Below are 15,770 nucleotides of genomic sequence, written 5' to 3'. Positions count from 1 at the left end.
TGAGCAGGTGGTTGAGGAAGGGGCGCCTTAGTGGCTCCTTCACAGCATCGCCAGGCCTTGAAGGCAGTGAATGGAAGCAGATGGGAGCTCAAACGTCAGCAGGCTGCAGTGCGCAAGAAGGGCACAAGAGGGCGCCCCAACACAAGGCATTACGCTCCATGCTCAGGAGAGAGGCTTTTGGAGAGGAGCGGCTGCAGTCCTTCCAATGCACCACCAGGGGGCGCGATGCGACCTCCATTGCAATAATTGATCCCTAGCGCTAAGAAGGGAGCTTGGGAAAGTGGCATTTTGGATTGCAAACCGCAGAATGGTTCCAGAAGCTCAAGGTCTGTGGATCTTCACCTTTGGTATAATAGATTAGGCATGGGGAGGGGGGGGAATAGGTCAAAAGGCTGCAGGGGTCGAGGGGCTCCAGTGTTTGGGGGAGGACAGAGGTCAAAAGGCTGCCACGCTTGGCCTCCACCACTCTGTGCCCAGTGGTGCCCTGTGTGTGGTGGCACATGGATTTGATTGTGTAAATGGGGCTTGTTTCTGTCTTCATGCTGTGCTTTGTTGAAATGAAGAGTAATGTCTGTTTTAGTTCTAGGTTGCTTTTATTGTGGCACAGTGTGCTCTGCCCACAGAATGCAGTGTTTGAAGCAACCAGTAAATACAGCCATGAGAAAAACCCTCCAGTGGGACCCCTCCCAGGCCAACGCCAGAGGCCTTTGCAACCCTGTCCCGGTGCATGAAGAGAACCACCCCAGCAAACCACAGCAGTTGCCGCAGCCCTTGAAAACACCCTCCCCTCCCCTGCGCCACTGCGTCTGGCAACTGTTGCGCTGCTCTCTGCTTGTGGGACCTCATCCCAGCGGTGGGGCGATGGATCTGGTGCCAAGCCTGAAGGGCCCCCCGTCGCCTTCCGGTTCCTCTTCCGGTTCCTCCGGGGGAGAGACTCGCATGCCCAGCTTGGCCTCCACCCGCCAGAGCCGGCTCTGGACAGCCTGCAGGTTGTCTTGCATGGCCTTCAGGGACTTGAGGCACTCCTGGCAGCTCCGGAGGTCCTTCTTCCCTGCAAAGGGTAAGGGGTATCTGTGTGTCTGTGTGTGAAGGCAGCAAGACCAGCAACAAGACCAGAAGGGAAACTCTGTTGTGCCTGGAAGCAGCTGCCCACCGAAGGAGCAGGCATACATTGTTGGGCATCACCCCACCGCTTCCACATTTTCTGTCTGTCCTGGTTCTGCCAGACTGAGAGGGAGAGATGTAGGCCTCCAAAGGCCCCCACCCCAACCAGGTCTCCTTTCTCCAGTCCCTTGGGAGGGAGGTTCCAGCAGGTGCTGCCGTAACCACATCCCAGCAGATCTGGGTTGCCTTGCTAAAAGGTCAGGAGAAGGGGAGACAGAGGGCCAACCCCTCGGCCCCAGAGCCGGTGTGAGCAGAGGGCAATGGGGCGGGTGAGGGGGGTCTGGGCTACTTACGCTCCTGGCAGTGGAAGGACTGAAACTCTCTCACTGCTTCCAGCTCTCTCACGAGGGTCAGCATCTCCTGGTGGGTGTCCGGAGGGGTCAGTGCAGGTCCAGGGGGCTGTCTGTCGGCTGGAGGGTGACCCTTGGAGAGCAGCGGGGCCACAAGAGCCTTGCCTGTGAGAGGAGGAGAGGGACAGCAGGGCTCAGGGAGGGATGCAGAGGACCCACCATCCCCAGGTGCTGCCTCCCCTTTCCAATACAGTATATACCTTCTTGAGCTGCTTCTCTGTCCAGTGGAGACGCTGAGGGAGGCTGAGATGGACGGCCTGGAGGTATGAATGAAAGAGATCAGTGGAAGGGAAATCTGCATGGACCAGGCAGCTGGGTGGCCCTTCCGCCAGCACCCCTCACAGATTACTATGGGCCCCATGGATCCAGTGGGGCTTGATGCTGCTGCTGAGCCCCTTCTTTCTGAGGGCTGCTTTGGGGGCGTCAGGTGCCAGGCAAGTTGCGCTTGACTTGCTAAAGGAGCCCTAAAGCCAAGCCTCCCCCTGGACCCCACTTACCTTCCGGCACAGCGGCCTCTGCCCCACGCTGCCCTTCCTCTTCCTCCTCCTCCTCTTCGGCTTCTCCTGGCTCCCCATTTCCTTCCAGCCTGGACACAGGAGCAAAGAATCCCTGGCCCCATATCTCCATCAAAGAGGGGCCCCAATGATCATGGGGGAGTGGGGGACTAGGCGGCCGAGATCCCCTCCCTCTGGGCTCCCCTTCCAGATCACAGCCCCACCAGTCTGGCTCCTTTCCTGGGCCCCAAAGGGTTGCAGGAGTTGGGGTTCAAAAGGCGCCATCCTCACCTTGAGTGTTTCTTGTAGCTGGATCTGGAAGTGGAGAGGGAAGTCAGGTGAGCAATTTGGGAACTGCATCAGCCCCTTCTTCCCCCAAATCGGATGAATGTGGGGAATGGCTCTGGGGAGGGATCATGGGGCTCAGACAGGCGCAGGGCCAGGCCACTGGGGAGCCAGAGAAGAGAGCGGCCCTCCATTCCAAGCCCCTCTCTATGGCCCACAGGGGACCTCAGTGACCCCCGGACCCAGTTGCCGAGGGGAGAAGGGAGGACATTTGGGTGGGAAGTGGGGAGGCTGCTTTGCCCTATGGGTCTAGAAGGGAGGAGCTCTCCCATCACAGCTACTCCTCTGCCAGGTGTTGGCCCTGAAGGCGCCCCGCTGCCCCTTCCTTCCTTCCCTCCTCACCGAAGGCGAAGGCGGCTCCAGAGCCAGGCCCGCATGGCGCAGCTGAAGAGGCCCCAGGGAGCCCTCTGCTCAGAATCCTGCAGCCAGAGGTCAGCCCAGAGGGTTCCAGACGGTTGTGAGGTCAGCGCTGCCTGGTCTGTGGCTGGCCGCCTGGCCTCTGACCTCCCAGCAGAAGGGAAGCCTCCAGGCCCCAGTGGAAGAGCCAGGGGGAATGTGGTCGACCAGGATAAACCCAAGGCAGAGAGCTGCCCGGCCTCTTTGGCTGGAATTGCCACATGGTTTCCTGGCCTTTGCCAGCAGCAAAGGATTTGGCATTTCCCGTGCGGAGCTCTTGTCGGAGGCAAAGGGAGGCTGCAGCCGAGCGGAAGGACCAGTGCCCTTTGACCCCGCTTTGGCTGCATCCATCCAGTGCAGTGCTCTTGTGTCCTCCCTGACGGAGAAGGCTAGCTGTCACAAAGAACTACAACTCCCAGGACTCCACAGCATGTCCTAATTCTGGGAGGCTCAGCAGGGCCAGCCCTGGATGGCACTTGGAGGGGACTTCCTTCCAAGGGCCCAACTGGCCAAGGCTCTCTGGGGTCAATGAGGGTCAGAGGTCAGAGGGCATTTCCTGCTGTGGTCAGGGCTAATAATAACAGCAGCCACGATTCAATCATCATCATAATACTAATTATACTGTAATAATCCTAGTAATAGACGTTACTGCTGCCGCCTTTGATAATGGCTCTTAACCCCTTTGGACCGTGAAAAGAAGGAAAGCCAGGGGGTTACCACTTCCCTTCTTCTGCCGGACGTGACGTCAGGCGCTGCCCCTACACTCAAGGTCCAGGCGGAGCTGTGCTTTGCCTACGGCGCACGCGCAGACCTCGCTCCTCCCCCTCTTCCGTGACGCAATCCCATCCCCTCCAATCACCGCCCGGGAGAGAACCATAGAGTTGCGAGGGACGGAGCGGGAATCCCTGAAGAGGCGTGGCCTAGATGGAGCTCCTCCTCGTCGTCGTCTTGGCGGAAGTGACGATTCCCGGGGTGAGTCAGGGCTGGTGGGCGGCGGCGGAGAGGCGTTTCCGTTTCCGGTGGCTGAAGGTGGGGGTGGGAGAGGGCCTCCTCCGAGGAAGAAAGTGGCAGAGAAAGAAAAGGAGGAACGGAGGAAGGAAAGAAGGAAGGAAGGAAAGAAAGAAGGAGGAAAGGAAGCAGCTGCCGCCGCCGGACGGAGCGAGCCAAGCAGCCTCCGCCGCCGCCTTTGGGGCGAAGGTGAGGAGGAGGAGGAGCCCCGGAGGCAGCGAGGCCCAGAGGGAGCGAGAGAGGAGGAGGCGGATCCGGAGGGGGCTCCGCGGAGGGAAGGGGGCCGGGGCCCTGGAGAGGGAAGGGAGGGCCCTCGTTCCGCCTGGCAGCCTCTGCTCGGAAGCGCCCTCCCGGAGGCGGAATGGCTCTTGGACAGCTCCCACCGGGCGTCCTTCCTGAGGCTGAGGCCCAGGCGCTTCCCGTGGAGCTGGAAGGGAGGCCCCTGCTTCAAAGGCGTACCCTGGGCTCCTGCGAGGCTTAGGAAGCAGGAAGGGAAGGGGTCCTCTCTCCCTGGGAGCCCTCTGGTGGGGTGCTCTGCTCCGTCCTTTGCTGGGGCTCTGGAGCCAGGTGCCGCCACTGCTGGAGCTTCTGCCCGAGGCCCCAGAGGCTTCCCAATGGAGGGGCCGCTTTGCTGGCCCTGCCCTGCCCTTCCCTTTCTGGGCAGCGGGCAAAGGCTGCGGCTGTGGAAGGGAAGGCTGTCCGTAGCAGGGGAGGGAGGCGAGCCCTTTATGGCTCCCTTATCAGCCCAGGCCTCCTCTCTCCAGCCTCCAGGGGTTGCTCTGGGCCTGGAATAGCCTCCCGGTGACTTCACTGTTCAAACACGGGTGCGGCGGACGGAGGGGAAGGAGGCCAGCAAGGAAACGCTCTAGGCTTCCTTAGGGAGGGAGGGAGGGAAGGCTGGCTCTTGGTGGTGGACTTTGCCAGGGAGGAAGGCGGGGGTCCCTCCTGGCAGATGCCCTCTTTCCCCCGAAGGCAGAACCGCTGCAGAGGCCCTTGGCTGCTGGGCTCAGTGCTTGGGAGCCGTGGCTCTTCCTTGGCCTGGGGAGGTCTCCTCTGTTACGGTTCCCTGGGGGCCAAGCATTAGGCTTTTCCTTGGGGCCAGCGCCTGGGAGCAGACATTGCTGGAAGGAAGGGCTTTGCACCTTTCCCTTCTAGGAATATGGAAGGTGAGGCTGCTGTTGATGCCAGCTCCACGAAGACCTTTACAAGTGCTTGTTTTCCTTCCAGACGTAGACAGGGCAGGCCCCTCTTTTGCCTCTCGGTTGTGGGGAGGGCGATGGTGGGAGGGAGCCCCACCGCCAACAACCAACAGCCAGACGAACCCTTTTCCTTTGGGGCTCTTCCCCTCCGCTCCCTTCTCCCTTGGCTGGCTGTCTTCCCTGGGCTGAACAAGAAGCTGAATGGATGTGAAATGCCTGGCTTGGGGTCTGTAGTTGGAAGCTTATAGGGAGGGAGCATTGTGCAGTTGCAGGTTCTGGCAAAGCAGCAAAGGCGCTGATGGGTCTGGGCTTCAGGGGAGGATGGCTGGCGTGTGGCTTCTTTGGGGGAAGGAGTGGGATCAGTTAGAAGATGGGGCTCAGAACATATAGATACATTAAGGCATAATTGTGCTTTCTCTTCTCTCCCCATTCCATAATGTCTCTCTCCAGCAGGAACACTAAAATGAAGGCAGGTTGTCCCATTGTGGAGAAGCCGGAAGCAGGCGGAGGTAAGATGTGGCCCTTGGAGGCCCTTGAGCTTTATCTTGTTGCCTTCTTTCTCTGCAAACGGTCCTTGGAAACGCCGGAGGGGCCTTGGGCTGATTCAGGCCATGACTCTTTGCTCAGAGTACTCTTGCATGGCAGGGCTATTAGCACCCTTTTGGCATGGCATTGCCAGCATAACTGCCTGCCTGTCTTGAGCTTTGTTGGAGGTCTTCTTGATGTAAAAGAAGCTGGTGCCTAAGTAAACGTGACCCATGGGGTCTTGTCGGCTGGGAGTGACAGGGGAGGAAGAAAGGGACCGGGGGCAGCCATAAACCTCCTGATGGAGAGAGGAGCTGGAGATAAGAGGCAGTGATTTACCCATGAGCTGTGCTTCATGCACCCACTACACCTTGTGGTATTTTCTGCAGTGCTCCTTGTGATATTTCTGTGGGGGATGTCAAGCTTCTTGGCTAAACAGGGGTGTTACATACACAGCGTGGACACACACAATGCTTCTGCTGTATTGATTCTGGCTTTGTGCTCAAGGATACGCTTTTGTGGCTGAAAGTAAACAGATGGCAGGTAGGTTATTTACGCGACTGCATCATTAGTTCCTACTTATGAACTTGAGATTTGTTTCTGTTAAAAGAATGGTTCAAAGTAACTTAGAAAAGTAGCGGGAGGGCTGGATGGCTAAAGCATTGCGAGAGACTGACTCATGTTTATCTTGATGGGGGAAATGAGATTTTTGGATTGGGGGGGTTCTCTCTGGCTGACGGTTCCCTCTGTTGCTTTTGGCTGTTCAGGCTACCACTTCCCAGACTGGGCCTACAAGACTGAGTCCAGCCCAGGCTCCCGGCAGATCCAGCTCTGGCACTTCATCCTGGAGCTGCTGCAGAAGGAGGAATTCCGACACGTCATTGCCTGGCAGCAGGGCGAATACGGGGAGTTTGTCATCAAAGACCCCGATGAGGTGGCCCGCCTGTGGGGCCGGAGGAAATGCAAGCCCCAGATGAACTACGACAAGTTGAGCCGGGCCCTCAGGTGAGAACCTTAGTACTAGCAAATGATGGAGATGCTGGGGGTGGTGGCTGGTCCACCGTTAGAGAAAACTATGTGGATCGTGGAAGCAGACAGCTGTGCTAAAGAGAGGAGGACTCCAAATCTAGAGGAAGCTGGGCCATTGGCAAGGTTGGCACAAGCAGGGGTTCTTTTCCATTTGGTCCTCAAATGTCCATCTTCAGCTGACCATCTATGGATTACCTTGGACTAGTTTGGCTGCCTGATGCTGGGGGCATAGTGGGGGTTAGGGGGACAACCCATTGCAATCCTTGCCTTCCAGGAGGCAGTCTGTAATGCAAGGTAGGATGGACTTTGTGATGTGCCCCCCAGACTCATGAGGCACAAGGTCCCAGCTCATTATCACTGTGCACCTGACTGGCATGGCGCAACAAGCCCTGCAATATCCATCCTTCTGCCTTCCTCATTGCTGTACCCAGTCTCCTGTCAGGGCCAAAGAACATCTCCCTTGACTTTTGCTCCTGGGAAGCTGTGGCTGGCAGCTGGGTGCCCTCTGATCCTTCTGCGGTGGCATGGGCTGAAATAAACAAGGAAGTAAGGGCCAAGATTTGCATAATAGAGTAGGAAGGAAATAAGACAGGGAAGAATGCCAGCAGAGGCCTTGATCTACGGGAGGGGGAGCCAAGGTCTTCCCTGGGATTCCTCCACTGTCCTCAAAATGACACTGGGAGGTGAACCAACAGAACTGGTTTGATTGGCCAGGAGGAAGACAAGAAGGAAGCAATGTTCTGTCTGTCTGTCTCCACACACGCAGCTCTTGATGGTCCAGTGGCTGTCCAGGTGAGCATACTGCTTCTTTAGCAAGGTGCATACTCATTTCCTTTTCCATTGTTTTGGCAGATACTACTACAACAAGAGAATCCTGCACAAGACAAAAGGGAAAAGGTTCACCTACAAGTTCAACTTCAATAAGCTGGTGATGCCCAATTACCCCTTCATTAATGTCCGGCCCACCGGTGAGCAGAAAACGTATTCTTCACTTTTCAGACATGGCTGATGGCCCTCGTTCAGTGGAAATTTGGGGGCTTGAAAGTAGCAGCATCAGTAGGTAGAGGGGTGCACTGCCTGCCATTTAGTTTCCACCCTTCTGGGTCAGATTCGAGATTTATCTGGGGCAGCCCTTGGGTTTATGGCTGGAACAAGCTTTCTTTTTCTAATGCCTTGTGTGAAGGGAAGCCAACACTTGTGTCAGATGGTAGGGCCATTCTTTGACCAAGTCTTCCTCTGAGCTTCAGCAGATCTTCTTTATGTGTGTTTGCCATGGAATGATAAAATTGTAGAGTTGGAAAGGACCTGAAAGGCCATCACCCCAGTATGCAGCTACAGTGCTCTGAAAGTACTGTCCTCCTGAAAGATGGCTATCCAATGTCTGTTTAAAGACTTCCAAAGAAAGGGAGTGTCTATTATTTTCTGAGGCAGTCCATATTCCACTTTGCTTCAGCTCTTTCAGTAAAAATAGACCTTCCAGATGTCGAGGCTGGAATCCCTTTTCTTCTAACTTGACTCCATTAGTTCTGCCTTAAAAAGCCAAGCAAAAGCCAATGTCTCAAGTGATGCTACCCCAGGTCAGGAGATGGGGCTGTGCTTTGGAACTGCATAGGGAGCGGTTGGGGATAACCTCCAAAACGGAGACGGAAAAATGAACAGGGAAGCACCTGCCACGGACTCATGGGGAGATGGCTTCGATCTCCTCTTTTGGCTGCCTTTTGAGAGGCACCTTGTTCTTGCAGCTCCTGGCCTGTGCCAAGCAAAGACTGGTGCCTAAGAAGCACAGCTGCCATGAGGAGCCGCTGGAACCTGGGGCATTTTGCAGGGAGAGGTTGGCTCCACTCAGCCATGTCTCTCTGCTTGTTGAGAGTTTTACAGACTCAGCACTGTATCCTGATGCCTTCTGAACTACAGCTAGAAGGTTGGGGGGGGGCTTCCCTTGTCACCTTTGCAAAGACGGCAGAGGCCCTCTCTTCCAAAAGGCTCATTTCTACACACACACACACACACCATTTTTGGTAGGGGCAGGGGTTAAGCTGTGGCAGTGTGTTTCCATTTATTGCATTTCTGTAGTGGCATTTTCTTGTTTGTCAAGAGGGGCTCCTTTGACAACTTGTTTCCTTCAATGTGGAGAACCAGCTTCAGAGGGCTGGCTGTGGAGTGCAGAGCAGCTCCCCGCTTTTGCCAGGGACAAGATGACTTGGGGAACAAGTCTAGGCAGTGCCTGCCTGCCTATGCCGTTGCTCACCTGGGTGGCTTTTCCCCTCTTGGGCACACCCTGCCTTCCCTAAGGCTGGCATTGAACGGGCCAAAGAGGAGGCGGTGGCTGCTGGAGTCGTGGAAGGCAGCTCAGCTTTGCCGCTTGTTCTCTTTCCTCTGGCCTGGGGAGGGCAAGGGAGACTGACGCATTGGTCCAGTTGTGGGGCTGCTGGTGTGGGCAGGATGAGAGAGCCAGCGTCAGACTGGTTTGGCAGAGGTGGAGGAGGAAGTGGCATTTCCCCTTGAGATGCCATGAGATGCCATGTGGGGCAGGCAACCCGAATGGCGAGGCAAGACTGTGGGGCTTTCATACAACACTGGACAGAAGCTGTGTCCATTGTGCGATGTCACATGTCTGAGAGAGGCTTGACTCCTCTTTACTTGTTTTGTGTGTTTTGAGGGTCCAGGGAGGAGAAATTTGTGAACAAACACTGCAAATCATATTTAGAAATAGTCTTTAATGACAAAACAACATAAACTGAGTAACAAAATGGTGTGTTTGCAGAGTCATAGGAAAATGGAACTGAGGATTCCCCGCAAAAGGCCATCAGTGTGTGAGACACGCTGACAGATTTGGTGATTGGCAAAGATCTGGTTAATTTCTAGGTGCTCTGTTTCTACTGTTATGCCTTTTATACTGTGTAAATAAGTGTATAGTTGTTGCCATGCCCTTCTATATGTTGCCATTCTGTGGCATCACCAATACCAATTTGGTCTAGCGTCTTATTGCCATAGAGGCTGCTATTGCTACCAACGTGGTCCTGACCTCTGTCCGGTCTTCTTCCTCCTCCCAGGCGTGGTCCCACAGAGTGCTCCTCCCGTGCCCACGGCTTCTTCTCGCTTCCACTTTCCTCCTCTGGACAGCCACTCTCCCACTGAAGAATCCCAGCCTGGCCGCTTCTCCGGCAGACCCTTGGTGCCCCCATCTGGCACAGAGGCTCTCAATAATGGCGTAATCGGTGAGAAGTCATCTCCCATGCCTGAGATGGACGGTGGCTCCCCAGACTGGCATCGCAGCATGGACCCCCTGGTCTCTCGCAACAACTCCTCTGCTGCCGCTGCCGCCGCTGCCTCCTTAGGTGGCGTGGGCCCCCAGAAGCGTAAGCCGGACTTGGTGCTTCCTCTCTTCGGCCGGTCGGGGATGTACCCTGACCCCCACAGCCCGTTTGCAGTCTCCCCGCTGCCGTCCCGTGGAGGGGTGCTGAACGTTCCCATCTCGCCTGCCTTGTCCCTGACGCCCACCTTCTTCTCCTACAGCCCCTCTCCCAGCATGAGCCCCTTTGCAGCCGGGGGCAGCTGCTTCTCCTTCAGCCCCGAGGAGATGAAGCACTACCTCCACTCACAGGCCTGCTCAGTCTTCAACTACCACCTGAGTCCCCGGACCTTCCCTCGCTACCCAGGCCTGTTTATGCCCCCCATCCATTGCCCCCCTCAGGTGCCTCCAGAGGATCAGCACCCCTTCCCCATTAAGCTGCAGCCTCCGCCGGTGGGGCGCAAGAACCGAGAGCGGCAGGAGAGCGGCGGTGGCAGCGGAGGGGGGCCCGGGGCTTCCCAGCCACCTTTGGCATCACCCGTCCAGATTAAGACGGAGCCCATCTTGGACCAGGAGCCGGAGCGCAGCTCGTCACCAGAGGGAGACCAGGTGGGGCAGGAGGAAGGCGCCAGCACAGCTGAGGGTATCAAGAGCCAGGAACAGGAGAAGGATGCTCTCTTTGCTAGGCCGGTTGCCCCCTCGTGGGCTGCAGCTTCGCCGTCCCCCAGCCAGGCCAACGTCCCAGCCATCGAGAAACCGAAGCAAGAGGAAGGAGCGAGCGAGAGACCCAGCCCCCAGGAATCCATGGGGGAGCCGGGCCCTCCAGAAAAGAGGGAGGATGCTGTGATGCCCCCGAAGCTGCGCCTGAAGCGCCGCTGGAATGGCGACCGGCAGGCAGAGATTTCCGAGGAGGGCCAGGGCAGGCACTCCTTCTGGGGAGGTCGTCTGGACACCCCTCACATCCTCCTGGCCCCCAAGGCTGCCATGGATACTTAGACTGGCGGGGGCTCTTCTGTTGGCATGTAACAAGGTTGGCCTGGCTGGGGCTGCAGAGTGAGAGAGGAGGAGGAAGAGAAGGAAAAGGGGGCTGGAATGGTTTGCTAAAGTCTAGACATTTTTGCGGGGAGGGGTTTGCTTTGCGCGTGTGTGTGCGTGTGTGTGCGCATGTTAATTGCAGGTAAAACGCGGTCTGCCATGTTTGGAGGGACGGGTGGAGGGGTCCCAAAGGGGAGGTTTGCCTCGCAGGCGGAAAGCCCCTTGGTCACGTCTGCAGCAAAAGGACTCCTGAACCCACCCCTCTGCCTAACCTCCCCCCTTTTTATCTATAGCATTTTATAGAAGCAAGAACCTGCCTGAATGTATATAAATTACTTTTCTAGGGAGGCTGGTCAATGAAATTGAGGAAGACTTCGTCTCTGTTCAGAACTGGAATGTGTCTTGTGTCAAAACAGGAAACAAGAGATGTTATTGTGGGGAGGGGGATGAAACATTGCACTGTCTTTTAAATTTTTAAAGTGGAAATTGCAGGAAGAGAAAACCGAAACACAAAGCCAGCTGCAGGCCATCCATCGCCCAGAGAGAGCCCCGTGGGGCTGGTGCGATGGGGCTTTGCAACCCTTAAGTGTTACTTTTGGGAGGGTTTTGGGGGGAGGAGGGACGGTAACGCTTAAGGGGATATTTTCACAAATACTGAAGAAGCCATGATGGGGAGTCATTTTAAGATCTTTTCAGGGATGGGAGAGGAATGTGGAAGTAAAAAATATATATATCTCTATATAAGAAAACAAAAAACCAGATGCCTTTAATAAGCTGTGCTCCTTGCTTTACCTTTGTGGTTGCTGTGGGTGAGGAGGGGTCTGCTTAGGAGCACCCCAAGAGACAGGTTGGGGGGCTCCCAGGATGGAGGACAGGTGGGCTCCCCAGTCCTTTTCTGTCTTGCCTTAACTCTGCTCCTGTGGGAGGCCAGTGTCAGGGAAATGGAGGCTCTTCCGCTCGGCCAAAGGGGAAGGCTGGGCCGTGCCAGGGGACTCCAGTGGCCTTTGCCTTGGTGTGTCTTGGGGTTGGCCACCGGAGGAGGAGCCTGCAGAAGGGGCCAGGCACTGCTCAGGGGATCAAGTCAGCCTGGGGAGGGGGGCCTTGTGGTTCAAATGCATTGGCGATGGTGCTGCGGAGTTTGGGATCGGGAGGGAGGGAGGGCAGGAAAGCCAGGGTCTGGGCAGGTGGATCAGCCCCAGCTGCCAGGGAGTCTGCTGTCTCTAGGGAAATTGGGCCTTGGTCGGTTCGGGAGGGAGGCTACGACCTCCTGGCTTCTGTGCTAAAGAAGGCACCTTTGCAGGGGGCCTGACCTCCCTTGGTTGGAAGGAGGCCTTAAGCACGGTTGTGCTTGACCTCTGATGCTGGGAGACTTGTTGCAAAGGGGGAGATCTTCAGACCTCCTTAGAGATCCTCTGTGGTTGGAGAGAGAGAGTGAGAGTGGGTGTGTGTGTGAAGGGGGCCATTGCTGGGCTTGCTGCCCCTCTCAGAGTTTGCTTCTGTGCCCAGCCGCCTCTCCCCTGCCCTGGGCAGCCTGGCTGAATGAACCCTGGGAGGACTGGGCTGTTGGTTGTGGGGAGATGGGGTGGGGGCATGTTCCCTAAATAAGTGAGCCGGCCAGCTGACAGCCACTTTCGGAGGGAGTATATCCCCTTGTGAAGGGCATCAAGAGAGCTGTTTGGAGGCCACTGGTTGGGGGGGGGGGCACTGGTCAGGGGGCTGCTGTTGTTGGGAGTGCATGCCTTGTGTGCTGGCGGGTTGCTCACTCCTGTGCCCAGGGGAGGGGGGGTACACTGTTTCTGTGCCCAGGGAAGCGTGCCATAGAGTTTGCCTGGCACTTCTGTCCCTTGGCCAGAGCACACACCCCCCCCCAGTCTGGGACTTGGACCCCTTCCCCACCCACATGTTACAGCCATACCCACCTCTCTATTTTGCATTAGGGCGGAGGCTTCTGGGGCGCTCCAGAGCACCCCCAAAGTGGAAGGGGCTGGCAGAGGGCCCCCCTTTAAAACTCAGGAATTGAAACACGGGGCCTTTTTGGATCAGGACATATGAACCTTCCCTACCCAATAGTATCCAAGTGCCGGAATCAAAGTGGGGCTGGTGGTGGGGCTCATTCCGTGGGGAGGGCAGGAAGTAAGAGTGTCCCCAGTGTTATCTTTCCCAGTCCTCCCAATTAGCTCCCCCCCTCCCTTTTTGGCCCCTCTCCCTCCTTTGATAGCCCTTGTCTTGCAAAACTGCCCGCTCGCTTCAGGGACGAAAGGGCTCTCAGGGTCTTCGGGGGGGGTGATGGTGGATGGGGCAGCCCCACTTGCTCCATTTGCCACTGGCTCAGGGAGATGCTGCTCTGGCTTTGAGAAGGGTGATGATAGCAGGGCAAGCCAGTGCGTGCTCCCCTCGTTCTCCCGGCTGGGTGCGCTTGCATGCCAGGGGCTTTTTTAACTTAAGAGGAAGGACCATGCAGGGAAACGGAAATGGCTTTCTTGTGCCAAATGCCAAGCCTGGTGGATGGAGAATGGGTGTTGAGGGTACATTAATCTTTTTAGAAACCATTTTCTTAGCCAGAGAAAACAGTGGGGTGACAGGTGTGTGTGTGGGGGGGGATGAGGACAACATTGAAGCTGTATCTTGCCACCTCCCTCCCCTCTGGAGGAGGCGGCTTTGAGGGTTGCAGGTGGGCCATGCTTGCAGGGCCTCTCAGTTCTAGAAGCACCCTTGGCCAGGGCTCTGGCTCTGTCCCTTAAGGCAGCTCTGGCTCTCCAAAAGAGCAGGCAGTAGCTTCTCGTATGCCCAGAGGGCAAGACTGGCACAGGGAGGAAGGGGACATGTACGGCTGTTCCCTCGGAGGTGCCTGGCGCTTGGGGCACCTTGCCTGGGGACCTACACAGGGTCCAGCCCTCACGGTCTGGGTCAGTTTCTGCTGACTTTTGGGGATGGATCAAGCCTCTCCCAGGATGGTGCTGGCCCCTGAGTGGCGACTCCGGGAATCCCCCTTTTCCCTGCCCTTCGAGGGAAACAGCGTACTGAAGTCTGTGTCCTTCCCAGGAAAAGAGGCGCAGAGACTGCCTGCCTTCCTTCCTTCCAGGGAGGGCTAGCTTTGATGGACTCCCCTTTCAATTCCATAATTGTTTTGCTTTTCAAAAGCATTGACTCTTTTACTTTTATCGTTTTCTGGATCGTGGTGGGATTTTAGCAAGAGAGATTTCTTTGCTTTGAAACCTTTCTGATTAGATTTCTTTTCTTTTTAAAAAAAAGACTGTAAAAGTGTTAAAGTGACAAAGTATTTACTGATAACTCTTTTTTCCACAAGACACGGTCCTGTCTTTATGACGATGCTTTGACTCAGCAGGGACTAAATGCGTCCGAGCAGCGGCTCTTAGCTTGAGGTATTTGTCCGTGTAAAGCAGGATTAAAATTGTGTGTAAAGACATGTAAGTAGTCCTCATGCTTTTGTGCAGTGCCTTTAGACGTTCCACTTTCTATAAAGTCTTCAAAAAAAAAAGTTTGCATATATATTATATATATGATGTAATGTTATAGAAATATATGTATAATATACATATTTTTTTCCAGGGGTATCCGATAGCTCTGTATTTTGTTATGGAAGTTGATATGAAAAGTATTTTACCTCAAATTTTAAAAAAGTTAAATAAACCTTTTAAATAAGCTGCCTTGGGTTTCTTCCATCATTCCGTGTTTTTTGCGGGTGTGCCAGGATCCCAGCAGGAGAGTGGTGCGATCGGGTGCCAGCGTTTTGAGGGAAGGCTGAGAGGCAGATGATGGGGACGGTGCGCAGGCGACCACATCGCAGGTGGAGGTGAGTGCCTCGTAAGGAGAGGGCAAAGACCCGGGCGACATGGCTGCTCAGAGCCAAAGCCAGCACCCAGCTTCCCGTCGAAGGCATCTGGTCTAGCCTCTGCTAGTGCAGTGATGGGGCTGGTTAATGCTTGGCTGGCAATGTGGAAGGCTCCTCAGAGAGCAGCCCCCTTTCTCCCTCCAACTGGTGTTCTCCTTCATGAAACAAAGTTCAGGGGGAGAGATGAGCAGCAGGTCAAGTAGAGGCCTTTGATGGGCCTTTGACATGATCTCTTGGGAATGCTATAGACTATGCGTTGATCACAAATGGAAAAGGGGCCTGGTGGGTAAACTGGCCCTGTGTTGGGAGTGTTCATTCATAATGCTCATTGAACATTTGGCCGTAGGATGTGGGACAAGTGGAGAGAGTCAGCCTTCATTGAGTGAAGCCCAACTTATCCTTGCAGGGAGCAGCTGCCATTCTGACGTTCGAAAGTTCATTCCCGGTGGCCTTCCTGCTTCACAGAGCAACCTAAGGAGTGAGGTGGAGAGGTCCCTGCCCTCGAGGCGCTTCCAGTCTTCCTGCTGGTGGCCTGGCAGCAGCTCAGTGGACCGTGGGGTGCCACACTGGCTCTGCTGCTGGAGCACTCTGCCATCCCCACAGCCCTTCTCACATTGCCGTCCTCTCTGTTCTCTCTTGAGCTGTCATGTTCTTTGCAAGAGCCTTCAGTCAGGCAATGGAGGGCGGGGGGAGGAGAGGATGGCGGTATTGATCTGCTAGATTGCTCAATTTCACTGGTATTGATCAGGTAATTGCTTTATCTCAGTTCTCATTTGGACACGGCATTACTTTTTTTCCTCTCTCTGCTTTCCTGAGTGGCCAAACTCCCCGCTTCTTAGCAAAAGCAAAGTGCAGGCGGGGAGTGGGGTGTCACTTCATTGCCAAGAGGGTCTTCAATACCTGAATGCGCTTCCTGGGAAGGACTGCCACAGCTGAGATGCCCTCCTTTGCACCAAGGGTCTGGGGGAAGAAAACTTTGTAGGCCCATTACCCTCTTCCTTCATTGGCTGTGGGGTCTGTGGGAGTCCTAGTCCAGTGCCTCTGGAGGAGTCCAGGTGCAGGAAGGTTGCCACATTCAGT

At 55.7% G+C, this 15,770-nt stretch overlaps 2 protein-coding genes across 4 annotated transcripts; one reads left to right on the top strand and one right to left on the bottom strand.

Moving 5' to 3' along the window:
• Positions 1-574: 574 nt before the first annotated feature.
• Positions 575-3,536, bottom strand: LOC121915604. The gene is made up of 6 exons (XM_042439950.1): positions 2,696-3,536; positions 2,300-2,323; positions 2,012-2,100; positions 1,715-1,771; positions 1,458-1,619; positions 575-1,051 (listed from the first exon to the last, which is right to left on the bottom strand). Exons 1-6 carry the CDS (start codon positions 3,094-3,096, stop codon positions 843-845), a joined length of 942 nt encoding a protein of 313 aa, XP_042295884.1. The 5' UTR covers positions 3,097-3,536; the 3' UTR covers positions 575-842.
• A 160-nt stretch (positions 3,537-3,696) lies between these two features.
• On the top strand, positions 3,697-14,074 carry ETV3 (ETS variant transcription factor 3). 3 transcript variants are annotated; one of them, XM_042439949.1, is made up of 5 exons: positions 3,697-3,721; positions 5,407-5,465; positions 6,249-6,486; positions 7,363-7,478; positions 9,564-14,074. In XM_042439949.1, the coding sequence occupies exons 2-5, from the start codon at positions 5,420-5,422 to the stop codon at positions 10,796-10,798; spliced, it is 1,635 nt and encodes a 544-aa protein (XP_042295883.1). In that variant the 5' UTR covers positions 3,697-3,721; positions 5,407-5,419; the 3' UTR covers positions 10,799-14,074. The 3 variants fall into 3 exon arrangements, with proteins under 3 accessions (XP_042295883.1, XP_042295881.1, XP_042295880.1); XM_042439947.1 differs by lacking the exon at positions 3,697-3,721 and adding an exon at positions 3,746-3,946 and having other exon boundaries at positions 5,410-5,465; XM_042439946.1 differs by lacking the exon at positions 3,697-3,721 and adding an exon at positions 3,746-3,946.
• The last annotated feature ends 1,696 nt before the right edge of the window (positions 14,075-15,770 follow it).

Source organism: Sceloporus undulatus, chromosome 9, assembly GCF_019175285.1.
Source record: "Sceloporus undulatus isolate JIND9_A2432 ecotype Alabama chromosome 9, SceUnd_v1.1, whole genome shotgun sequence".
Taxonomy (NCBI): domain Eukaryota; kingdom Metazoa; phylum Chordata; class Lepidosauria; order Squamata; family Phrynosomatidae; genus Sceloporus; species Sceloporus undulatus.
Note: the sequence above shows the minus strand (reverse complement) of the source record. Positions and strands in the feature narration are given on the sequence as shown.

Bases quoted from the DNA above. Each gene is read 5' to 3' on its own strand.
- LOC121915604 (XM_042439950.1), bottom strand. From the start codon at position 3,096: ATGCAGCCAAAGCGGGGTCAAAGGGCACTGGTCCTTCCGCTCGGCTGC. The intron at 2,101-2,299 runs GTGAGGATGGCG...TCCTGTGTCCAG, and splicing joins AGCTACAAGAAACACTCAAG to GCTGGAAGGAAATGGGGAGC. The intron at 1,620-1,714 runs GTATATACTGTA...CTCCTCTCACAG, and splicing joins CAGAGAAGCAGCTCAAGAAG to GCAAGGCTCTTGTGGCCCCG.
- ETV3 (XM_042439949.1), top strand. From the start codon at position 5,420: ATGAAGGCAGGTTGTCCCATTGTGGAGAAGCCGGAAGCAGGCGGAG. The intron at 5,466-6,248 runs GTAAGATGTGGC...TTGGCTGTTCAG, and splicing joins GAAGCCGGAAGCAGGCGGAG to GCTACCACTTCCCAGACTGG. The intron at 6,487-7,362 runs GTGAGAACCTTA...TTGTTTTGGCAG, and splicing joins AAGTTGAGCCGGGCCCTCAG to ATACTACTACAACAAGAGAA.